General features: G+C 50.3%; 4 protein-coding genes across 4 annotated transcripts; 2 read left to right on the top strand and 2 right to left on the bottom strand.

Moving 5' to 3' along the window:
* Positions 1-6: 6 nt before the first annotated feature.
* Positions 7-1,333, bottom strand: LOC131209766 (protein cornichon). The gene is made up of 4 exons (XM_058202902.1): positions 982-1,333; positions 800-912; positions 581-724; positions 7-517 (listed from the first exon to the last, which is right to left on the bottom strand). Exons 1-4 carry the CDS (start codon positions 1,129-1,131, stop codon positions 490-492), a joined length of 435 nt encoding a protein of 144 aa, XP_058058885.1. The 5' UTR covers positions 1,132-1,333; the 3' UTR covers positions 7-489.
* Positions 1,334-1,691: 358 nt separating this feature from the next.
* LOC131208160 (SET and MYND domain-containing protein 4) lies at positions 1,692-4,261 on the top strand. Its single transcript, XM_058200810.1, has 6 exons — positions 1,692-1,819; positions 1,879-2,397; positions 2,470-2,646; positions 2,716-3,037; positions 3,093-3,771; positions 3,837-4,261. The coding sequence occupies exons 1-6, from the start codon at positions 1,692-1,694 to the stop codon at positions 4,259-4,261; spliced, it is 2,250 nt and encodes a 749-aa protein (XP_058056793.1).
* A 380-nt stretch (positions 4,262-4,641) lies between these two features.
* On the top strand, positions 4,642-10,326 carry LOC131208159 (nuclear pore complex protein Nup214). The gene is made up of 2 exons (XM_058200808.1): positions 4,642-4,680; positions 4,756-10,326. The coding sequence occupies exons 1-2, from the start codon at positions 4,642-4,644 to the stop codon at positions 10,324-10,326; spliced, it is 5,610 nt and encodes a 1,869-aa protein (XP_058056791.1).
* Positions 10,327-10,488: 162 nt separating this feature from the next.
* Positions 10,489-24,163, bottom strand: LOC131212499 (cyclin-Y-like protein 1). The gene is made up of 2 exons (XM_058206390.1): positions 23,909-24,163; positions 10,489-15,615 (listed from the first exon to the last, which is right to left on the bottom strand). The coding sequence occupies exon 2, from the start codon at positions 14,559-14,561 to the stop codon at positions 13,461-13,463; it is 1,101 nt and encodes a 366-aa protein (XP_058062373.1). The 5' UTR covers positions 14,562-15,615; positions 23,909-24,163; the 3' UTR covers positions 10,489-13,460.
* Positions 24,164-24,828: the final 665 nt, after the last annotated feature.

Genomic DNA, 24,828 nt, shown 5'->3' with positions numbered 1-24,828 from the left:
TTTCCCGCCTAAAACTATGGGACGGGTAAGGGTTAAATGAAATTTATTCGGACAAATTTGTATAACGTTAATAATTGTCTACGCGCCTAGTGGTTGCTTTTTTCGATTATCTTCTCGTCTCGTCGTCTTAGTCATCACGTCACGTGCGACCCATCCCTGGGCCACCACGATTGCGGGTCGCGCTTACACATGGTAATCGTCGGTATGGATGAACGGAATAAATAAGTCACCATCACCACCGGATATTCAGGGCCCGGAAAGATGAGTGAGTTGCTTGGTACAATATTTCCTAGGTATGTGCTGTAGGTGAGTGTATAGCACTTCGTTCGTTCGACCGTTGTCCGGTTAAAAAGTGTTGCGATCGCACTTCTGAAGCACCGCTGCACAACTCGAACCAAATGGCCACGGTGTGTATATGCACGGATGGGGTGAATTTCGTCTAAACGTTGTTCCCATATCGATTGCTGTGTCGTCTCATCGGGCTGGCATTTACGCGGCGATTAGTGCCATAATCATGCTGAAAATAGGGAACCGGTACGGTGATGATTCATCGGCCGGAACCGGGCACTGGGAAACTTACCCGTAGAGGTAGTAGAAGAACGATAGAAGGTACACGGCCAGCTTTATCCATCCTTCCCGCTGGCAGCTTCGCAGAACGTCCGTGTTCATGATGCTGGTAGGATCGTATAGGCCCGGACCCGACATGACTGGCCGGTTTGCATACCTGCAACGAGAGATTTGGCTTTTATTGTTTGTTCAGGTGTTTGCCGGGTTGTCGCAGGCCAGCACGACTCATTACCTCCAAACATGGTACGCGATAAGAGGGATGTTGAGGGCCAATGATAGCCACTCGCCCGAAAAAAGGAACAATAGGTTAAATAAAACATGTAACCCGTACTCCGGCAGGACGAGCTGTGGAGCAAACAGAACAATGTGATAAGAACCAATATCATTTTGAGTGGCAGTTTTGTGTTCACTTACCGGGTTGAGGGAATTGCACTGATCGATCGGATTTTTGTAGTCCGTTTTTAGCTCATCGAAAGCAATTACGTGAAAGATCGAGAAAAAGATGAGGAACGCATCGATGAGGAGCGCCACGATGTAGCTGAATGCGGCAAAACTAAAGGCCATTTTTTCTCTGTGTGTGGTCAACGACGAAGGCGCTTAGCACTGTTAGTCCTGTCGCGCTACTGTACTAAAGATCCGATCACGATAATGCTTGCGGCCACAGAAATACTGTGAACATTTAGCTGTAAATCCCGTAAATGACTTCGTCGATTGTACTGGTTTTTACCGGGAACGTTCGCCGACCGTTCGGCGTTGCGTTGTTTTTGCTGCGGTATCACGAATGGAAAATCATTCGATGCTTTTGACGTTTCTGACAACTGTGATCACTATGGGACCATTTTGATAAAACGATGATCAAAACTGTGAAACAGAAAACGGTGACTCATTTTTGGGTTACTCTAGAAGCTGGTCTTATACTATATTTAAGCCTAATTACTAGTTACTAATTTGAATAATTTTTTTTGCGTTTGATGATTGGCCCGATATGTTAATTTGATTATGGTCTGCTGGTCACTTTTGTTAATCAGCTGTGTTTTGGGTTGTATTTTGACAAGCATACGTATTTATTCAGTACAACTTTTGTGTTGATATGCGGTATTCGATTCTGTAATTTGCCGGTAAAGATGGAAAGTGCTTGGGATTCTTTTGCAGGTGAATTGATAGAAAAACATCAGCTGATAAAGTATCTTCCGGGCGAATTTAACAACGAGATTGATCTTATCAGACGTTTAGCAGCCGTCCCTGGCCTTTGGTATGCATATTACTTTTATTGCATTCGTCACCACGATCGTTAATCGTTATCGTTCGCAGTGAATCGTTCCGTTCCTGGCTATTGGCCCTGCCAAATGTGCGCCCAGATGGGGCGGAAAAGTCCGATAAGTTCCGTGAACGGGGTAATGATATTTTCAAAAGCAAACAGAACAACCATCTGGCACTGGAAGCGTACAGTAAAGCGATATTTGCTGCTCCGGAGGGATCCGAAGCGCTAGCGTTGGGTCATGCGAATCGCGCTGTGCTTTTGATCCGTTTCGCTAGCTACCACGAAGCCTTCGACGACTGCTGTCTGGCGCTGGCCGGTCGTTATCCGGAAGCGAATCGATTGAAGATTTTCTTCCGACTGGCCGAGTGTGCCCAAAAGCTGCACTACTTTCATGAGCTGCGGGCTGTGCTCAAAGATATTGAAGAGTACTCTGTCACGAGGCCATTATCCGAGGCGGAGAAGGTGAAGTTTTCCGAATGGAAAAAGGGGCTAGAGTCGATGGACCCATGTTCGTTCGATGATGGTGAATCTCTCTTCAAGAATAGTGGCGATCTTCCAACACTGCAAGAGTATGCCACTGGCACGGGACCGCAACTAATACGAATGGCTTACAGTAACGCTACGCAATTTCATCCTTTTAGGAAAACCGGAGCCACTGCCGGACGGTACGTAGTAACAGTTGAAGAAATCAAAGAAAACGGAATCATTGCCCAAGAGAGTGCCGTTTCATTTGTTCCGGTGTACGATAGCTTGTCCAGATCGACTTTACCTTCGTTCGATTGCCAGAAATGTGCCAAAGTGAACGTCATTCCGTTTCCGTAAGTAAGACGTGACTGTTGGGTAGAAAGGTAACGACGGCATGGCTTGTTTGTGTGTTTTCCCCACAGATGTGCATCCTGCGGACGGGCTTGCTACTGCAGTTCAAAGTGCCGTCAGCAACATGCAGCTTTGCACCGGTACGAGTGCTTTGGCTATCGGAAACACCTCTGGCACCTCATCGGAATTGCCCACTTGGGAATTCGCAGTTTTCTCGTTGGGTTTGGTACAATACTTTCTGAAATACGAACGAGGAGGGATAGTGCCGAAGCGTGGTTTCAAGAGCTGACCAGGGAATGTGAGGACAACCGATTCGCAGAGTATGGCAGAGTGTTTCGTTTGGTGACCAACTTCGACCAGATGAAAAAGGACGATCTTCTGCACTACTCAATGGCAAGTATTACGAAGGAAACATCTTTGTATCCATCGTAACGAATACCACTTTTAGGCAGGTCTGATGCTAGCAATTTATCTGCGCGAATGTACCACATTCTTTCCGGAAAGATGCTCACTCTTCACGTCCATGAAGCAGTCGGAACTGTTCGTGCTTTCCGGAGCGCTGATCATGCGCCACATTGGTCAGCTGGTTTGCAATGGTCACGCAATCAGTGAGCTTCGCGCAGTGCTACCATCCGCTGGCGATTGTCTCGAGGAAGAAGGCTTCCAGTTGAAACCTGGTCTGTTGCATCGATACTTTACTAGTTCACGCGTTTTCACCGGAATCTTTCCCCGCATCAGTATGTTTAACCACTCGTGTGATCCAAATATTCGCAACTCCTTCGAAGGATCTCGGCTCACGGTGTACGCTACGCGACCCATTGATGCGGGGGGTGAAATATTTAACTGTTACGGTCCCAACTACAAACTAATGCGGGCTTGCGATCGATACATGCATTTGCGGCATCAGTATTGTTTCGTTTGTAACTGTAAACGTTGCACAGCTAGAGATGATGACTTCTACCGAGAAGTCTACCATCGACTTGTATGTCCTGGCTGTGGTAAATATTTTGCTGTGGAGCTTGACCCAGAGCAGCTCATCGAAGGGTTTACTTGCAAGGTTTGTGGACATAAAATCAGTTGCTCGTGGAATGCGACGATCGTTGGAATTGTAGAAAGCAACGAGCCGTGTAAGTACGGAATAGTGGCCGCCTAACTCTGTCTAATCATATTGGTTTTTCCTTTTTTGCTACAGATTCGAAGCCTCTACTTCAGCAATGTTTAACTGCATACGAGGAATGTGCTCGGCTACTGATTGGAAATAATCAAACAAAGCTCGAAATAATGCACGCGATTTTCGATCGGTTTCTGCCGTCCGCCGGATTGGATGAGTTTTGCTTGGATGTACTGAAAAAGTTGGCCGTCGAATTCGTGTCGATCCGTCGGCACCAGTTTGGCCGAATAAGCCTAGAGTACATTGTGGGCTGTTTTTTTCTCATTGATCTTCTTGCAATTGAATATTGCTCCAGCGGGGGATTCACCGTGATCAAGGATAGTGCGATATGCCAAATGCTGAGCGATTTTCGGGAAGCACTTAGCATTGTAGGTGTCGGAAATCGTACGTTTATTCTGAGATACCTGGAAAAATATGTTAAATCTTCGCCCGAAGTCAAAGTGTAATGCGTCGCTGGCTGACATATAAATCGGGAAATCAAATGTACAGAAACAATTGAAAAATGTGTTTTATTTGGGAAAAAGAGTTGGTTTATCATTCGAATTGCACAACGGACACGAACAGTGCCACCCTGTTCGATGTTATGAAGCGATGTTTCGATGAATTGTCTCGAGCTGTCAACTCGATTGCTTTGACAGCTCGGCGGCGCGAACAACGACGAAGATTGGCTTGCAAGAAGCAACCAAAAGAAAAGCCGCGGTGTTTTAGTTATCTTTTGTGCGGCCGAATTGTTCCTTTTTCGTTCGAATCACCCCAGAACAAATAGCAAAAAGGTCCAAGCAAACACATAAATTATAACACTGCAGGGTGCGAACGCTTCAACACGATGGCTCAGCAGGCTCCGGATGGAGGACTGGATGTTACGGTAAGAGCATCGACCCAAAACCCTAAGCTTGGTTATGTTTATGCCGAGGTTGTTTTCGTCTCTTCACTCGTCTAGGATCTAAAATTCAAACTACAAAGCAAGCTGCCCGTATTCAAGGGCGATGGAAACGCGAAAGATGGCTCCAACTTGCTGGCCGCCGCAAGTGCGTATGGGCTTGTGTTTGCCGGCACGGTGGGGCCGGAATTACGTGTGCTAAAACTGTGCGACATCACGAGCGATCGGGCTGTTAATGAGCCGGTTCCACTGCGTACGGTTCCGCTACCGAGTGAAGCGTTCCAGTTAGCCGTAAGCTGTGACCATGCCCTGCTTGCGGTCGATGTGGTAGCGAATGGGGTCCCCTTCATCTACATCTACTCCGTGCCCTCCTTTCTAACCGCTTCCATCGTGAAGGTGCAGGAAATTCGAACATCTCCGCAACCAGGCGTACGGAGCACGCAGCTCTGTTGGAACCCGGTGATAGCGAATATGCTAGCGGTACGCACCGAAGCCGGGGTTCTGTCGGTGTACACGCTGACGGAACCGTCTGGCGTGGAGTTTCAGTCGCTCGCAGATGATGGCAATCCGGACGAACGAGCTCAGTGTGTCTGCTGGAGTCCGAAAGGCAAGCAGCTGGTCGTGGCGTTCGTCAACGGTAGACTGGTGCAGTTCAAACCCGACCTGAAGCGGGCTCGTGTGATCGTTTGTCCACCGGGTGTGGTCGAGGGTGGCGGTACGTTCGATGTGCTGGCCGTCCAGTGGCTCAGCACGTATCAGTTTGCCGCTGTGTTTATGCCCCATATGGCGGACTCCGTCCCGGCTCTGTTTATCGTGTACGCACCGAAAGTGGGAAATCCGGTGCTCGTCAACTACGACGATATCTGCTACAGCCAGAGCGGTCCTCGCAAGGGGCAAGTGTTTCTTCAGCATATCCTTCCCTGGAATCTGCTGCTTATGGCGTCGGCCAACAGCATGGAAGTGGGAATACTGGGCACAACCGAAACCGGCGAAGCACCGAGCTGGTGCCAGTGGACGACGACGGACGAGGCACGGGCAGAGCTGCCACTGACGGTGGACAAGCAGGAAACGTTCCCGCTTGGGTTCGCCCTCGAAACGGGCTGTACGCACGAGATCATGATCGGGGAGCAAACATTCCCGGTGATGCCGATGATTCATCTTCTCTCCACGTACGGTCAGCTGGTATCGTTCAACGTCCTCAACACGTTGCCGAAGGTGAAGGGCATTTGCTCACCGCCTAAGCCGACCCCGGACACTTCGGGACAATTTCTGAAGCTTGACTTGGAGAGGGGACCGAGTTCGATGCCAACACAGCCGCAGGCGCACGTTCCTCCGAGTGCTTCGATGGCCCCTGCGTTGGAAATATCGTTCTCTCTACCGAACAACGCCACCTCGACACCGGCCGTGACAAAGTCGAAATCTTTCTTCAACACCGGAACATTACTGGCCGGTGGTGAGCAGAAGCCACCCGTTACTTTGTTCGGTACCGGTGCCACCAGCGGTCAACTCAACCAAGCCCAATCGACGTCCCTTTCAACCGGCAAACCTGTCTCGTTTTTTGAAGCACAACCAACGGTGGCCACTGTGTCGAGTGCTAGTGGTGCGGAGACGAAAACGATCCCGTTTGCAGGATTCGGAGCGGCCTCCTCTGCGCCAGCTGGCCTCGGTATGACGCTAGGTGGTCTACCGACCATGTCGACACCACCGTTCCAGAGCGCAATGGGTACGGTGGGGACCGCACCGCAAGCGACAGTTTCCGCAACCTCACCAGCAACAGTCGTCGCTCCCCAGCAACCAAGTGTAGTGACCAAACCCCTCGTGACGGTTCCTCCGACGTACACACCCGCTCCGCAGCAACCAGCGGTACCTGGTTCCGGAGCTAGCGTCCAGCCCGGCCAGCCCGGCCGTTCCGGGCCAGTCGGGCAGAAGAAGGCCGACTTCTCGATCGAGGACAGTAACTTGATCATTCAGGCGCTGACGATCGACGAGCTCATACGATTCACTCGCGAGCTCGCCGATCTGCAGCAACGGTCGCGCTTGGTCGACGTGCAGATCGGTACGAAAGAGGAGTCGGCCACGATCATACGCAACCTGCGCGAGCTGGAGGACATCATTGCGCAGGCAAATGAAAGCACCGAATCCTTGGTGGCCGACGTGCAAGCGCTGCGTCTGGGATTGAACGAAGCGTTCGCAATGGTAGCCGAAGCGAACAGCAAGTGCACGATTTTCAACAATCCGACCGTACAGCAGTACCAGCATCAGGACACGCACGTCATGTCGCATACGAGCCGTCGGCAGCTAACGTCTCTAGAGAGTATGCTGAAAGTGAACGAGAACCTGTTGCGCACCATCACGAAACAGCTCGACGCCCAGTGGGCAGCCCTAGAGGAGGCCCGCCAGACGAACGTGCGGCAACGGATGCATATACCGAGCCTGGAGGTACTCTATCAGACGCTCTCGAAGCAGCAGGAAATTCTTAACCGCCAACGGGAGAGGCTGGGCTATCTGAAGCACAAACTTGGCATTCGCGGAACTCTGAAGGGATTGGAAGACGAGCAGCAGCCGAATCAACGTAAAATCCCCACCAATGGAGAGTCCGTAGCGGACGAAACCACGATAGAATCACTGACCGATTCCATCATTTCGCTCACACTCAGCGAGCAGGTGGCTGCCGATGCGAAGCGTTTGAGTGATGCCAAATTGACCGTCTTGCGGAAGGCACTTGCCGGCCGGAAGGTGGTCACCATCACACCGAAGCGTCCCGATCGTGTCGGTCTTAGCTCAGAGGTGGTGCGTGAGAGGAGGGACGAAGTGCGACGGAATTTAAATTTGGAACAAGAAAAAGCGAAAACCCTGCAGCTTGTGGCCAATCGCGAAGAGGAACAGAAGAAGGCCCAACAGCAGCAGCAGCAGCAGCAACAGCAACAGCAGCAACAACAGCAGCAGCAGCAGAAAACTCAACAACAGCCACAGAAACCAACGGCCAAACCTTTCACATTCAACCAACCGACTACATCCGTCGCAGGGATGACGTACTCGTTCGGTCAACCTGCGGCCAGCGCACCAATACCGGAACCGGTCGTGGAGCAGCCGACGGCGGTGGCCAAATCATCGATTGCCGGTGGTACCATCTCGACCGGTGCTAGTCTGATCAGCAACAAAGCCAACGGAACCACTGCGACCGATAAAAAGGATCCAGCGACTCTGACATCAGCAAAAGAACCGAATGGGGCTCCTCTAAAGCCCACATCCGGATTGTTCAGTTTTGGCACAACATTGAGTGCGGCGGTGTCCTCCGGTGGATCGTCGATCTTTAAACCTACCGCTGAACCTTCAACTCCAACAGCCTCCGCTTCCGCTAAGCCGGCGTTCTCGTTCGGTGGTTCTTCCGCGGCCAATGTTCCAGCGATGTCGTTCGGAACGCTCCCGAAACCATCATTCTCGTTCGAACCTTCGACTGCGGTCGCAAACGGTGGCGGTGGTCTCACATTCGGATCGGCAGCGGTGGCCAAGCAGGGAGTCACGAACGAGAACGTTCCACCGGCGACGGATAGTAAAGATAAACCGCTGCCGCCGTCGTTCGGCCCTGCGGCGGATTCGCCCACGTCGACGAAAGCGGTCGCACCACTGCCGGCACTGACCAGTCTGCTGCAGAAGGTTGACTCACTCGAAGTGACGAAGGTTACACCACCGTCGACGAAATCAACCGCTCCGCCGGAGGCGACCCCCGGGACGGGCAGTAGTCCCACGATTTCGTCCACGGGAGGGTCTGGCATTTTCGGATCCGTCGGTGGCAGCAGTCTGTTCGGAGGGGCCGGTACCGGAGGTGGATTATTTGGTTCCCTCAGCACTGCCATTACCAAACCGGAGTCGGTCGATGGTTCGAAATCGACGGTGGGGCTGTTTTCTGACCTTTCGTTCGGTAGCACCACCATTACACCGATCATTTCTACGGCAACCGCAGGCCAACCAGCAGGAGGTTCACTGTTTGGAAGCGTGAAACCGGCCACAGCGGTGGCCAGCAGCACGGTCAGTAGTACGTCGGCAACGGGCACAACGGGCCTTTCATTCGGCACCAGTACCCCTGCCGGTAGCAGCTTCCCGATGGGATTCACGTCACCGAAAGCTCTCACGGCGACCACAAACGAAGCAGCAAAAGTTGAAGCGACGGTGACAAGTTCTGTTCCGGCCATCGTAAGTACACCCCTGGCAGTTCCAGCAATCCCGGCGGTGGTCAGTACCGTCGCTTCAACCGGTACCGTTGGGTTCGGTTCTGCTTTCGGTGGATCACTGTCCTTCGGCAAACCGCTCACAACGGCGGCCACAATCACGGCCTCTGCAGCGTCCCCCGTAACGTCCGCCGGAACGTCCACTACCGATTCGACCGCTGCTGGCTTGTTTGGTTCGATAACGATCTGCTCTCCTAACGCCACGAAACCATCTCCGGTAACGTCTGGTAACATTTTTGGCTCGGCCACCGGTTTCGGTAGTGCACCGAAAACACCCGGCAAAGATCCGGCCACCCCCACTGGCAGTATCTTCGGTGGTGCAACCAGTGCTGTTGCCACCGGAGGTTCCATTTTCGGTTCTGTGACTAAACCGGCGGTAACCGGATCCCCGGGTGGCAGTTTCTTCGGGTCCGTCACCTCACCGACTGCGGCAACTGGAGCGTCCGTGTTTGGCGGAACGGTGACAGCGACGGCTCCGACGGTGGCCACCACATCGACTTCGCTGTTCGGTGGAGGCGGATTTTTCGGAGCAACAAGCACCGCGGCAGGAACAGCGTCGACGGCCACGGGATCCTTTTTCGGTAGCTCCACAACCAGCTCTCTGTTCGGTGCCAATTCTGCCACCACCGTAAGTTCCAGTGGTGGCAGCATTTTCGGTGGTGGAACAGGTACCGGAGGTGGTGCTGCTCCGACAGGCGGACTGTTTGGCAGTGTCACTGCTAGCAACAATACTACCAGCGGAAGTTCAATCTTCGGTGGAACGTCCGCGTTTGGCTCGGGAAGCTCGGGAACGGCAGCCAGCGCAGGGGGCAACATCTTTGGCAGTCCGACGGCGACACCCGGGACGGGACTGTTTGGTTCGGCGGCAGCAGCAACCGGTAGTGGCCCCTTCGGAAGCCCTCAGGCCGCTTCGCCATCGTCCGCCGCGACGTCGCAGTCAATCTTCGGTGGAGCAACCGGGGCAGCCACCGGTGCCGGTGGGTTCGGTGCTGTTAGCCCCGGCCCGTTCAGTCAACCGGCTGGCGGTGGCACGGTGAATGCGTTCTCCTCGCCCACAGGGGCATCCGCTTTCAGCAAGCCGCCAGCTTTCGGAGCGACCCCAGCATTCGGTGCTGCGCCAACGTTCGGCGGTGCCCCGACCTTCGGCGGTGCCCCGACCTTCGGTGGCGCACCGAGTTTCGGTAGTCCGAAGCCTGCGTTCGGTGGCGGGACCGCTTTCGGAGCCGCTGCAGCTGGAGCCGTGCCCGGGGCTGCGAGCGCTGGGTCACCGACACAATCGAACAATCTGTTCGAGCAACTCGGTTCCTCTTCGGCGGGCGTCTCGTTCGGTGGATTGGCTCAGCAGCAGCAACCCAAACCGAGCCAGTTTGGTGGATCGTCCTTTTCCAGCTGGCGCTCCTAAGTGTGGCCAAATACGAATGTGAACTGTAGCAGTTTTTCATCCCGCCAGACGATCGTTACTTACCGTGTTATCAAGCAAATAAAACTAATTTTAAAAATCGCACATTCGGAGTGGAGTGTATTCCCCGGGGTCATTCATTGGGTTCAGTTTTCGATCGCCATCGTTCGAATTTTATTTCTCTTCTTATACCTTCACTCTTGCGTTCGACTGTGAGACTATTCTCGCAATATAGCTTACAAGTTACAATCATATAAATTGGTACGATAGTTTTGCGCCAACAACCTCCCGGCGCCCGGTCGGCCTGGCGTCGTGTGTCTCCTCCGCCGTACGCGTTTCTGTGGGTTAATGAATGACCGGAATCGGTGAACGGTGCCTTCGCGTGCCACCTGCTCCTACGCCGGCATCTTACTATCATCGGATCGGTTAGTCTTGTGTTATACCTCTGTCGTATGAGTGACCTTTTCTGTCCACCTGGGTTCCCTGCTCGGGGTTCACTTCAACACTCTAAAACGCTTGACGAGTCCTTGATGGTTTACTTGCTTGTAAGTGTGCTGGGCTTTCTCAAATCGGGCCACATTCAAATATCACCTTCTTTCGAATTTAAACCTTAAAACAATTCTCCGTGTTTACGTTTTTACGACCTCCGAGGGTTTTTTTTCTCATTTTGTGCTTGTGGCTCACGCACAGAGTGGATACCACAATTTGGCGGAACGTTGCATCGAGGGGAATCCCAACTGGTTGGAAGGACGTCCTGCCTAATGCTGTCACAATTTTTTCGTAATCCTTAGATCGAAAAAGCATCGGTTCCGAGACGATGCAATACGTATTTAGCGTCCCCGGCATCGGGTGTAGCGATACTTTGTTTAGCCCTCTATCCTCTACACGCTTGGGAAGCGACTACCAAATTAGTATTATGCACTCTACATCCGCCGTGGGGTGGTGTTCCCTTTAGTGGATACTAGCTTTCCTTTTGTTAATTACTATCACTTGTCCCCTTCTGTGCCGCGGCGGCGCTGTCCGCGCCATACCTTTGATAAATCCGTGTTCTGCCGGGACTGAACCGAAAGCTGACTTAGTTGGTTGAGTTGATTAGATGCTAAAGCTAGGGCCAATAATATTGATGAAGGATCGAGCACGAAGACCGCCGAAACGTGTGTTGAAAGAAACATTGTAAAGTGCAGAGCTCGTAAGAAACTCAAAATAAAACAAACGAATACTGTGTCCGAATGTGTTAGTCAAATATCTTTCGATTTCAGCGCCAAAGATGCTAACAGCTCGCAAGAAGTACCTTGCACGGTGTACCTCTGGGTTTGGTTCGGGTGGTGGTCATAGGATTCGCGGATACGATGCCGTTCTATTGTACTGTGCCTTAAGCTGCTTCGGTAACACCTCTCGAGCTGTTTGGACTGTGTTTCGTTTTGCTGTTGTCCGTTCACAAATGTTAATGTTTCTCTTTGCGTTGTTTGTTCAGGTGATTGTTTCTCTACAAAAGCGGGACGAGCGAAATTTTACCTCTTGCTTAATGTGTATGTTTTGTTTCTTTTCATGGGATAGATTGTTATGTTTCTTTACAAATGTGTGACCCGTCCGTTTGCGTTCTTTCTTCCCTTGCAACCACCGAGTAAGAAATTTTACCTTGCCACTAACGATAAAGTTTTTGAGTAATATCACTAGAAAATGCGTTCCTCCTTCAGTACACTTTCACTACGATGCCGCCAAATGGTGAGAAAACAGGCCAAACAAGAGATAAAAAATAAGTCAATGAGACATTAAAAGCCATTACAAATGAAGGAAGACGGTAGTTGACTTTAAACAGAACGATTGTGTAAAAACGATCAAAAAAGCGACAATAAACCTTTAAAAGATACTATCAAGATAGTGTGGACAGAAAGGAAAGACAAGTAACCGAACGTGTTCCAAACACCAACCACATCGCGTGGCGGGAACGTGAAAAAGTGAGTTAGAAATGTTTCTGTTTTCTTCACAATCCCTTACAGAATTTTTTCCTGTTCCGATCCAGTTCTGTCGTCAACTGTAGCGCGTGTTCTTCAACCGTTGTTTGGACCAGAGCACGATACAAAAATATCTATCATCCATCGCCGCTGGCAAGGACAGTGGTTCTGTTTTCAGCCAGTCCCAACCTCTGTCTTTTCAGCCGCTTTGTAGGCATCACACGCCTCCTCTCTCTGGCCACCACCTGGATGGGTGGTAGTGGATTACCATAAATTGACACATAGTTGTTGTGGTTCTCCGTTTGGCTGTATCGTGTAAAGGAGAGCATTTTCTCCTACCGTCACATTTTTGTTGCAACGGGGAAAAACTATTTTCGGTGCTCGTTCATGAGTTCACCCGGAGCCGGTGGCGTTTCCGGTGACGGACACAGAAATTCCCATGGGTGTTTGGCTCCATGGAACCATCCGGTTAGGCGTCTGTTATCTTCTATCTGCCCAAGGGTTCGAATCGCACCAAACTCTTCGTCGGCGGTAGGTTATTCTTAAAGTTTTCGGAACATGCGTGGAAAAGTCTAATGGCGCGGCACAGAAAGCCCCTTAGTCGTCCTTCATCCTTTCGTTCAAGGATTACACGGCACACGGGGCACTCTCTCCCCGTAGCGTCTCTATCAATAAAACTCCTCTTCGTTCACTGCTTTCGAGCACATTTGTTTCCATTTACGGTGATCGGCAGTGTAGCCGCACCCGTTTCTGGGGTGGCTTTGCTGCCTTTGAGTATACTACAAACGAAGCGCCGTCCTAAAGCGGAACGAATTGCAACTTAGCTGGAACCCGGTGGCTTGGGGGATCGGCTGTTGACTACGTTCGGCTGCGGGGACCGATCACTCGCTTCTTCGAGGAAGAATCAGTTCGCTAAACTACGGGTTTCGGGTTTGGGGGCTGCTGGGACAGACAGTGGCGGTAGTAATTACAATAGCGATAAAATGTTGGCGGGTATTAGCATTAGAGTAAGAGTAGGTTGTGTTGTGTAATGGCAGTTATGCCTCAAAATAGCAACCAGCTGCTCAGTGCGGGAAGGGTCGCCATCCTGCGATCACCTGTGGGCGCCACCGTTGGACCACTGGGGTGGCCCATACGCGTTGCCAGTGCAGCGAGCACCACAAACCACGATGGGGAAGAAAATCACGACAGAATGGCAACGCTACGCCGGACACCGCCCTGCTGGTGGATGTTGTCGATCGAGGACCACTTCTTCATCCCGTTCTTTAGCGCTTCCGCCGTTGCCTTGTCCTGCATGACGCGCGACATTGCTTCGAGTTTTTGGGCGCGCTCCTTCGAGAGCGGCTCGGTTGGGAAGGACAGATCGTTCGCCTCGGCCAGCGTTCGCAGGTCGAAGTAGTACTTTGCGTACACCGACGACGGCACGTTGATGTTGAACTGCAGTAGCTCCAGGAACTGTCGCTCGAGCTCGTTCATGTCCTCCACGGTGATGTCCTTCAGGATCTGACAGTAATCGACGTTCCACACCGCCTGATCGTCCCACACCTTGCTGGCCAGCAGGATGGCGCCGAGCACTATCCGCTTCCAGTTGCACGACGCAATGTCCAGCTCGGCGTACGTGAGCAACCGCTCGAGGTAGACGAGCGTGATGATGGCACACTCGGCCGTCAGCTGGGCGGCGTTGAACAGCGTCCGGACGAACTTGTAGATCTGCCGGTGTTCCGGGTTGTGCCGGTCGTAGTCATCCGGCACCGGGTCCCGGGTGAGCGGGTGTAGCTTCTCGTCGAAGATGTCTATCCGCCGCTCGCTGGTGCGGTTCTTGATGTGGTAGTAGATGGCCAGTGACACGCATTTGACCGTGTTTTTGAGGTTCGGCTGCGAGACGGTACTGTCGTCAAGGTAGATGGTCGAACAGCTGCTGCTCTTCTTGAGCACTCCGCCGCCACCGCCGCCGCCACCAGTGCCGCCACCACCACCACCACCGCCACCACCGGCCCCACCACTCCCAGGGCCACCTTGCGGTGCTATTTGATGCTGCGACTTTTTGCGCGTCATCCCGTTCTCGAGACTCTGCTTCGAGCGCTCGAGAAACATCGTGCCGGCGGACGGATCAACGGACGGATCGTGCTCCCCGTCGTCACCTTCGCGCTCGGAAATGTGCTGCAGGTTGTTGGTGGACAGTTCGCCCTCTGGCAGGTGCTCCTCAAAGACGGGCGCCTCCTTCACTTTTCTCCGCTCCGGCGGCGGGCTCGAGTACGAGCAGCACGACGTTTTGTTCCCCATCGCGATGCCCTGGCCACGTGGGGTGGATAGTGCTTTCTGGGCGTGCTCTTTCCTGACCTACTCGCTCGTTCCTTGCTCGCTCGCTGGTACGGTTGGCTTATTTATGGTACGGGAATCAGAAAAGCTTCCTCGCGAACATGATGATATGCAGCATCAGGACGTTATCGGGGTAATGGGATCGATTTTTGTGTCCCTTTCGAGCGACGCGACCCGCTGCGGTTCAAATATCCCACGCGGTTCGCCGCGGAAGTTTGTCTCGTCTCTGACGTGAACCTAATTTGACGGCCGCCCCCTTTTCGATCATTCCACACTCCCTAGGCAATTTCGCTGGCTTGATGTGGGACCCTAGAGCGCGCACCTTGGCTGCTGTCGCTTCAATCTGTTTGACTAGTGGCTCAGACGGTCTCGATTAGCCTTCCTTGAATGACACTATCACGACGGTCTTCCTCTCGTCGGTCGTTTCCCAGATGGGCTTACGTTGGCAACCACGAATTCGTTTTCCCTTGAAGATTGCCAACAGAACCCCGTCTTAAAGACTGGAGTTGTGGTATATTTTTGGTAGATTTTTTGACGGCACCTTAAATGGAACCGTTTCTGAGTCACTCACTAGCAAAGTCGCTTATCGCTGCACAGCTCTGTCCCTCGAATGGATGACTATTGTTCTGTGTGTCGTTTGTCTCGTTTTCTCCTATCTTCTTAATCGATAAAATTTGGCACTAGATCCGAGTATGGCCTGGACAGTTTGAAGAAACAGCACAAAGTGTTGTGGGCTTTGTTAATTGTTAAGCTATGCTCGTTCCTTAAGGTCGCAATATAATACAAGAAGACGACGCACTGTAGCTTTCGAGGGACTTTTTTGCGAGTTTGCGATCCGCTGACGGTGCGGACACTTCTCTTGACGGCGGCTACCGACCACGAACATGCGTCTCTATCACAACCACGGTGCAGGTGTTGAAGAATCTCTCCGATTTTGTTGCCCGCGAAGATAATATGTGTGACCGTGTCACTATCGCCTGCCAACTGCTGTCCTCATGACGACTGTCCTCGCAGGGCCCTGGAATGTGGAGCAAAAAAAGAACAAACTTTGTGTAAGAAATTGGAAAATAAAATGTAGACCTTGAACGACGATGCCCCGCAATAAGGAGGTTAGCGGTTAGTATTAAACAATTATCGGAGCCAGAGTGCATTTATGGGCAACAATTATCATTTATCATTCAGCACACAACAGGTGACCGTGGGACACATATTACGGTACGGGGTTTGTGGTTTGGCCGTCTGTCGATCTTACGTTCCTCGCCACGGGTGAACAGGAATTGATGAAGGCGAACGAAATGAAACCCAATGGCCACCGGGAACGACATGATTTATGACGATTCCGTGCCACGGTGGTAGCAGCAAGTCAAACGATTTGTTCCGGATTTTTATTAATTATTCCCATTCTAGTGCACGCGTTGTTGCCATTGGGTGCTATTGTTGATAATTATTTGTATCAGGGTCATGTTTTGCCATTTTTATCTACACAGCAAGGGGCCATCGCTGGAGAAACTGAACCAAAAAATTGAGAATGCAGTAAAAACGAAACTTTATGAGGTAAATAAAAGGATGGTAAATTTTATTGCCATCTGAAAGGCGATGACAGGCGCTCCATCGAAGACAGGCCTCGTCACGACGCGGGGCGATGTGATAAATGTCCGACGCTCTAGTTTGGTGGACAAGTCGCGACACGTGAAACTAATGACCGTTCCGTTTGCAGCGTGATGCAGTGTAAAAAAATTGCATTCTCCACAGGTCCACCGACGTCAAGGTGACGAATCGGGACCGTTTATTGATAGGCACTCGTGAGCGTGACCGTTTGGGTCCCTCGGAGCATTAGAAGGTATAGCTACCGGCCTTCACCGACCCGGTGGCTACAGCAAGCTACGGTTGCCGTTTTTCTTTAATTGTAAAGTGCAGTTTTCCACTCTCCCATTCGCACGCACGCACCCCGATCGTCCGTTGGGTAAGGCGCACCACCCATGTCATGAAAGTCCAATTAGAAGTAGAAAACGGTATCACACACTTCGGCGAACTCCGGAATGGAACGGAAGACAAGCGCCGCACCATATATCACGCTTTCGCCCGAGCGTGCCGTTAATGAATCATAATTGCGCCTTCTTTCGTGACACGGGCCTACCCAGTCAACCAGCCAGCCCATCTCGGAAGGACCGCACGGTGTCGACGGGGAAAGGGAATCGCAAAGTCAAACCGAAACCCGAACCGCCAACGAAAATGTGCACGGAGCACGGTGATTCCGGTGGCGTTGCGAAACGCACCAAGTGGCCAATAAATAAATAAATATATTATACGCGACTGGGGCCGCCAGACCCACCCGAATGCGGAAAGTGATCGGCTGAATGGGGAAAGCATAAAAACCAATGATTGTTTCCGAAAGCGCTGCAGCCTTCTAAACTCGAGCGGCTGGTGTAACGATGCACTGGTTGGGCACTGCCATTAGCTTTTGAAATTTTAATTAGAACCCACATTGGAAAATTAAACGGGAAAACTTTATTCCAAGCCCACCGGTCCAGGGCCCGGTGGCTTCCTGAAGAGGTCCTCCATCAAATATAATTCTCCTCTCGTGCCATTTTCCTCTGACCAAATTGATGAAAAATTAACCAAAACCGTGATTTATGCTCCACACGGACACTGGTTGGTCCGCGGCTAGAATTTAATTATGAAAACCATTCCGGACCGCGCCCTTGACGACGAGTCCAGTCGGGTGGATGCAGTGGAAGGTGGAAAGACTACTTTTACCAGATTTCCTCATAAACCTCACTTCATCTAGGCGCACATTCAGGAGGAACTGAACAATGTTTCGGACCGCATGTTGGCCGACCACTGTTTTCTGTCTCGAGCACTGAGGCGCTATGTGGAGTCGGAATTCAACCCTTCGAGGAGGGCTAGGGAATTGGGTGGATTTTGATAAGGTAAATGAAAGACTCAGCAGTGAAAGACTCTTGGAAAGCTACAGTGGTTAGTGAAATAAAGTTATATAATGACATTAACAAATTAAAACAATAAGGTCAATGACAATACGTGATGGCCGTAAAAATTGTCTGCAAAAAATAAACTTGTTCCCAGAGGATTTTTCGGTGTTCTGAGTGACAAACCTTTTGCTAGCGTAGAAATGATCCTCATAAAGCAAAAATATAATTTACACAAAACACAATTGCATGTTATTCACAGATTTTTTATCGACAAAAATTAATCTGCCATCTTCGCATTTAGTAAAATCGTAATTTTTTTTGTAAATTTAGTTTTGCTGAAACAACCTTCGCTAGCCACTTCGTAGCTGTTCGTAGCCGGGAATTCTTTCTAGTGCCTTACAAACATTCGCGGCCCCGGCCCGGTGTAGTGTTTGCAAAAATAATTAAGTGATTTGCTTCATTTGCTGTATCAATTCAAACGGTTGTACGCAAACAGACGGTGGTGGCCGTGAGTCCCGGGACGCAGTTTTCTTCGCGTGGAATGGAATAGTTTCCGGTAAGCCATCGGGCAGACGATCGGGGGCGGTATAGTCGGTAGGCCGGGCCCGGCTTAGAACAAACGAGAGCCGAGCAGGGCCTTACGTACGGTACCGGTTGGTGGCCAGTACACGGTTTCAAGTGTTCCGCCACCGAAGGGGGATGGTTTGTTAGCTGTTGCTGTTGACGGCAACTAAACTTGCCGGCGCGCCACTGTTTCGAAACACATTTCACTCGCAACACAATTAATGGCCTCTGTGTGTTCGTCGTCGTGCCTATTTGTACAGCGTGGAATTTGCGTTCAATATAGTGTCGTCACGGATGCGAAACACATTTTTCCTGGACCCCTTCTACTTTGTCACACAATGTCACTTCAAGGCAAATGGATCCGCCAATTTATGGGACAGTTCTTTGTGGGAAAAAATCATAAAAATATTAAACAAAACTTTAATTGTCCATTCGCTTCGCTTCGGGGGTGGTGTGAAAAGCGATGTAAAAGTTCAAATAATGTTGCACAAACTTTAATAAAACAGTAAAACTTTCCGCTCACCGCGAGGACCAACGAACTGTGAGGAGGACAAAAGTTCGTGTTGTGTTACAGCGTTGTTTGACTTTTACTGTTGCGCCCAGCCTGAGGTCGGCAGTCCTGGCAGTCAGAGCCGTAGTGGCACTGGTCATCCTTTCGGATGGTGGGTACCGTTTACCGTTGTCTACGGAAGGCATAAAATGTTGACCTCATTCTTGACCATTGACCAGGACGACGCTCCAGGACACGGAAGTTTAAAGTTTCTTTTTCTCCGCTCCGTTGCAGAAGATAATCCGACTGAGGTGGCCAGGAAGGAGAAATCAGCTGACAGGGGCTAACGTATAGTGGACGTTCCAAGAATAGATGTGTGCTATGCACGTGACACTCCACCCGGCCCATGAAAGTTGAATTAGGAAAGAATCCCCCTTTACTACCGAGGACTGCAGCAACCACAAGATGCATGGGTCGTGTCTCAGCTGATGGTCAGCTCTGAGCAGCCGAGCCGGTCTTCGGATGCATCGATGCGATGCTTACCAGTTGGCCTGAAGAGGATGAAGCTAACGATCCGGCACCGCACCACTCCGTCTATCTGCGGCCCCCTTCCCGGGATTTGGTTTTTACCGAACTCTGACCACACTTTGACATTTACTCTGTTTCCGCGCGGAAATGAGACCAATTCCTAGCAGCATTCGGGAAGTGGTGGGCAAGTAGTAATGTCTTCGCCAAATAAAGTCCTCTCCGTTGCATAAGCTCGGGGATGAACATTAAATATTTAACACGAAAAAGAGGCCGCTGGGAAATGTACGGAAAAATCATCGGCTTTATCGGCTGCGGCTAAAAGCTGCTTGCCACAGTAGAGGAGGCAAAAGTAATCGAGAGATCGGATTCGGACAAAAAACGTCAGAGAAAAAACGCCCGACCCGGCCTTAAAAAACTTTCCATGCCGAAAAAGGGTTCATTTCTGTGGCCGCACCACCGCAAAGCAGTGGTCTATGCGGTCGTCGCCGGAAGAATCGAGGCATAAATTTCCATTTAAAGACGGGACTGCATGAAAAAGAATGTTAATGATGCTGTACGCAAAGTACATCGGTATTTTTAACATTCAGAACATTCTGTAAAACTTTACCAACTTGCCAGTTTGGCCAGTTCTCTTATGACATGTTTGATTTAAATTACATGAAAAACGCAAAACTTTGTTTGTATTGGAAATAACAGAAAGTTAATGACAGGTAGGAAGTTACTTCTAAAAATACCATTCAAACGAAACGCGGCCAGACGTGTTTATCAGTTCGATCTGATATGAGATATGAAACGAAATTGAGAACGCAGAAAAAAACGTGTTACTTGCCCAAGTGGCTTCAACGTTATCTTCAAAAAAAATCATTGTTAACCGCGGCGAAAAACATTCACCAAACATGGCTACCGGTTAGCGCCATCGATTTTGACGATAGTGGTCGGCGATCATATGACCAGCAGGGGCCACGAAAAAAATGAAGGAACAATTGGAAGGTGCAGAAAAAAAACCACGCGTTATCATTACCCCGGAGTGCGGTGCAATGCGTTTGGACGCTATTACATCACACGGAGGAGGACATAATGTGACACGCGGCCGGTGAAGCTAGGGCCTCGGGGAGTGCTCCGCGAAAGTGTCATCCTTGTTTACCGATAACTTATCGGGCACTTCAAACGAACCAGCGGGTTGAACACTTCTGAAGCACGGGAGCGCACAGCTCATTGAACTGCATTGTGAACGGTCTGTCCGGTGAATCAGCAACGTAAGACAATTACTCAACCGGCGTTTGCCACTTGACGCAAGATAGATCGTCACTAGTCGTTGATGCGATTATCTTATGCTCCAAGTCGTAGATTGATTTTGGAGTAAGATTAATGAGTTTCTGGACCAGGGACTAACTTCTTGACAAGTGTCCTTTTTTCTATCCCGAAATTCGCATTTTAAACGCAAAGCGCCCGGTTCGTTTTGCATTAAATGGGACAGACACTCCATAATGTGTTTTGAACTTATCGGATGCGAAAATGATATCATAGCGCTAGAAGCGTTATACAGCCAAGCAAAAGCTTTAATAGCCAGCGAGAAAATTCTCCCCGAGCATTCATAAAATATTTACGAGTCGCTCGAATCTATCCCGCCGCGGACGACAATAAATTTAGCGACCAAATGCTAGAGAACCGGATCATCTGCCGAATCCACGAAACATCAACCGGGCAAGGTCATCAATAATTAGAACGCATTCGGTGCGGGGCGAGGTCTAGACGTTGGGGACGCTGCCAACAAATGTGTTGGCCACTAAAAGCTGCAAATGCGTGGCGTAAGCTTGATTAGCAGACGTAACAATGGGCAACTTCGTAGCAACATTTAGCGACAGCATCGACTGCTAGGGGCTTGGTGGTATGCCAGAAAACATTGTCCGAGAGCTTGCCAGAACGTGCCAAAAGGGCATTCACCTAATTAGATGCCAATAGGGGAGTACCCACCTTCACTTCCATCACTGCAAGCCACAACCAATCGACCGACAACACCACATCGACCGATGTCACCGGTGTTGATCGATTAGGTGCATAGAATTGATGTGCATTGGACAGTGATTGAAGTCCTCGCCGATGCGCAAATCGCGAAACGGCCGCCAATCGAACTCGTAAATCGATCCCCGGTGGGGGTTTTGCGGGAGAAAACTCATCATTAGATAATGTATGCGGCTTTGTTCAATTGCGTCCAATTTGCGGTATTGTCACAATCTAACGATACATTTAAAGTGCGAATAATGTTTATCTACATTTTTAAAGTTAATATGTAACGTGTTTTTCGCAACCTTCGGTAGCAAACTTTCCATAAACCACTTGCCTTTGGGCGTAGGCACTCCGTAATACACAAATCATCCATTAACGGCCGCAACGGGAAACTTGCAAGGGGCCATTACTCACGATAACTGCTTAGAAAAATGGTTCCCATTTCAACCTGGCGACCCAAGTGCTCGGTTGAACCATCTGTGGGACAGCACAGATTTGTGCAATGCACACAGTTTTTCACAAATAAATCCAACGTCTCCCCGGTCGGTCGTGGTCGGTTTGCAACAGGTTGCCGTCCCTGGATTGACGACGGAGCTGCCCTGCCGTTGAATTTGCATTTTTCACAGATTTTCACCTGCCGGGCGGGGCGGAGCACGAAGGTCGTCTTTGTCGCTGTCACAGACGTCATGAATTTTCCCTCCCCCGTAACTGGGTGTTTGGTGACATAACGGTGGGGGCCATACCGCTGGGCGCTGGAACGTTCGTTCCGAAGTGTTTCACAAGAAATGTGACTACATTATTTACAACCGAACTCGGGACTCAAAGGTCCCGAACACGTGCACTATCTGCTTGCTTGAAGACGGCAGCTTTTCAATCGTGTCTGTTGATCGAACGTGATCATAATTTGCGAGTAGCCGCCTGAATGGGAAGCTAATGAGACCACCGAATGCTACATGACGAAGTGACGAAAGCATAGCTTTGAACGTAAAATGAACGAAAAAAAACTAATCATTACAGGGAACGGTACATTTTATTTTCGTACGTTTAAGAACGTCTTCAATATTACCACGTCGGTCATTAACACAGCACGATCGATTGCTTTATGAGGACACATGGTGGCTTTTATAGTAAAGTCCGTATGTTTCATTCTGATCAACTTAAACATAACGAGAGAAGGGTTTACTCCATCATGGTCAATAAAAACTTGTGTCCAAAAATCATTACGCGATGCTTCTCGAAGAGCCCAAGGAAGCAGACGGACGCCAAACCCGTTTTGTCCGGAAAGTGGCGCTAAACATTTGCGTACGTTTTTGTGGCGTACCTCGGAATTGCAACCAACGGCCATCGCATTCTGCCGCAGCTGTTCGGGTTTACGTGGCCGCATCGTTATCAATTCAAATTGCAACGCAAACATAGTGCCAGCTAACGCGGTCCGTGATCCGGGTGCTTCCGTTCCTTTGATGGTAGCGCGCGCACCCGGTTGGTTCCCGGATTTGCTTTCGGCGAGCTCTATAACAATTCGGTCCGCCATGGGAAAAGGAATGACCGGGAGTTGCAAATCAAGTTTGGACAAATGCGTTGGACATATTTAAACGAAGCCATGGCCAGATGGTGCAACATTGTAACGTTAATTTAATTTACCAGCAAACCAGTGCCGTCTAGGAGGCGCCGCCACAAAATAAACCTTTTCCCGTTGGAGTGTATAAAAATAAATTATGGAATTGAGATACCTGGCATAGTATTCGGTTGTGTAATGGAAATAAAATGCCATCACCTTTGGCCACCGTTACTCAACAAATTCCCAATCCCAACCGCTTCGCTTCGATAAAAATGTTCGAAACACCTTTCTCTAGCATCGCTCAACTTTATTGCTGGCGTGAATAAGCGATTGATTCATAATCAAAACTCATAATCAACAAGGAGCCGGCTGGCCCTCAATAAAGCCCGAACTTTCTTCCCCGAATAAAGCGGCACCGCGAGGAGAAAGTGGATATTAGTGGGTTGGCGCGATTAAATTTCATCAAAAGACTTTTCGATTTGTCTCTCCAATCGCGGGCCTAGCCTCGAGAGATCCATGTTTTACTACGGTGCTGTCGTTACATTGTAGCAAACATTGGTTATTGCTTTTCGCGATCGTCGCACTATTGTTTGTTCGGCTGGTGCCGGTGAAATTTGTGAAATTTGTAAAACTTTCGTTTACGTTCCTCCACTACGCTGTGTTGCTTTTGTAAAGCCACACCAATTTATGTTTACAAAAAGCTCCCTCTAGATGAAATTGAAGAAAAAATATGACCAGACGGTTGGCTCGACGGTGCTCTTGAAACCAACAGAGCGTGGCGTAAAGCGATAGAAAATGGTACCTCTTCCATAAACGCGATTATAAAGGAGGTTACTCTTGCAGCGCAGTAGGTAAAAATAACAAAGCAGCCTTCTGAATGCCTTCCTTTATGCTGTTATCTTGGGGCAGCGAGAAAACCGACGAAGGTTGAATTGGTAGGGCCACCGAACGCCACGTGGAGGTGCAGGGGGCCTAATTCCGACCAGTGCCGATAGCAGGCTTTCCATGAAAGGTATCCATGGCCGTGTACTTGAGATTAAAATGAAGACAATATTTTTTTCTTTATCTCTTTTGACTCATCGGTGATGCGGACTTCCGGCTGATATTGATGGGAAACAGGTAGACCCGTCACACTGCGAGTCATGCACGGCGAGGGCAATGGGGAAGATATCGATCAAGAAAAGGGCACCACTGTGCCTGCCTCCCATCGAGAACCCGATGCCCTTTCGCTTACCTGTGCGGGGTGGAGGTTTTATGGTGCAAAAAGCAATTTCGCGCCGCTCCGACACGGGAGTGCCGTCATTCCGCCGATCAGCATACCATCCGGGAGGTCAGGGCTGCGACGCACCGCCGATAATCCTACTGTCGTTTCCGAAACTTGTTACAACGTCACGTTTTTTATTATTTCCCCGCACTACAGACTTTGCCACCGGAGGGTGCTGGCTTTATCCTTATCAGCACAGGTGCACTTGTTTCGTATTTTGCATCCCTTCTGTGGCTTTTGCTAAGCAATCACTATAGTACGCGTCGTGGCACTACTCTACACTGCTGGCTGTGTGCTGCAAAGAAAAGGGTTTCACTAATTATTACGCTCTAACTTCTGCACAAAGGGTCGATTGATGCACTCAAAGGAAGGAACTGTTTAATGGCACACTTTGATAAGCAGGGCTTCTGGCGAACAACACGGTTTCTGGGGCTACTATGGTTGTAGCCGTTGTTACCGGCGGAGCCAGCATCCATCGTTCAATCCCGAGTGGTATCAGGCCGGAGTCCGCGATTTCTCGACCGGACACGCACGCACCGCACGCTATGCTGCCGCCACACTTCACCGGCGATGGAGGTGATGCTCTCAATAAATCGAATCAGTCACTGGAAGAGTGATAGATTATGTGCACCGTACTGCGCCGCCGAGCGGTGGAAACGGCCAAATAATCTTTGCCGGGTCGGGAAGCACATTCTGCTTTCGGCCAGTCGCGTAACTCGCGGGCCGGAAGGATGCCGAACGCTTCTTGGCATTCGTATTCGTTTGCATCCTCGCTTCTCAAACGACAAACGGCGCAAATCGGCGGAAAGCAAAAACGAGATCCGTGGTCGGGTGGACAAAGAAATTAGACGAAATTCACATCGATTTATGCGCTGGCCATTAGGCGTAAC

This window comes from Anopheles bellator, chromosome 2, assembly GCF_943735745.2.
Source record: "Anopheles bellator chromosome 2, idAnoBellAS_SP24_06.2, whole genome shotgun sequence".
In the NCBI taxonomy this organism is placed as follows: domain Eukaryota; kingdom Metazoa; phylum Arthropoda; class Insecta; order Diptera; family Culicidae; genus Anopheles; species Anopheles bellator.
This window is presented reverse-complemented; position numbering and strand designations above follow the sequence as displayed.

Excerpts from the sequence above, each read along its gene's own strand:
- LOC131209766 (XM_058202902.1), bottom strand. The coding sequence starts at position 1,131 with ATGGCCTTTAGTTTTGCCGCATTCAGCTACATCGTGGCGCTCCTCATC. Across the intron at positions 913-981 it reads AGTGCAATTCCCTCAACCCG|CTCGTCCTGCCGGAGTACGG; the intron begins GTAAGTGAACAC and ends TTTGCTCCACAG. Across the intron at positions 518-580 it reads TTCTTCTACTACCTCTACGG|CATGATTATGGCACTAATCG; the intron begins GTAAGTTTCCCA and ends CCCTATTTTCAG.
- LOC131208160 (XM_058200810.1), top strand. The coding sequence starts at position 1,692 with ATGGAAAGTGCTTGGGATTCTTTTGCAGGTGAATTGATAGAAAAACAT. Across the intron at positions 2,647-2,715 it reads GTGAACGTCATTCCGTTTCC|ATGTGCATCCTGCGGACGGG; the intron begins GTAAGTAAGACG and ends TTTTCCCCACAG. Across the intron at positions 3,772-3,836 it reads TGTAGAAAGCAACGAGCCGT|ATTCGAAGCCTCTACTTCAG; the intron begins GTAAGTACGGAA and ends TTTTTGCTACAG.
- LOC131208159 (XM_058200808.1), top strand. The coding sequence starts at position 4,642 with ATGGCTCAGCAGGCTCCGGATGGAGGACTGGATGTTACG. Across the intron at positions 4,681-4,755 it reads ATGGAGGACTGGATGTTACG|GATCTAAAATTCAAACTACA; the intron begins GTAAGAGCATCG and ends TCACTCGTCTAG.
- LOC131212499 (XM_058206390.1), bottom strand. The coding sequence starts at position 14,561 with ATGGGGAACAAAACGTCGTGCTGCTCGTACTCGAGCCCGCCGCCGGAG.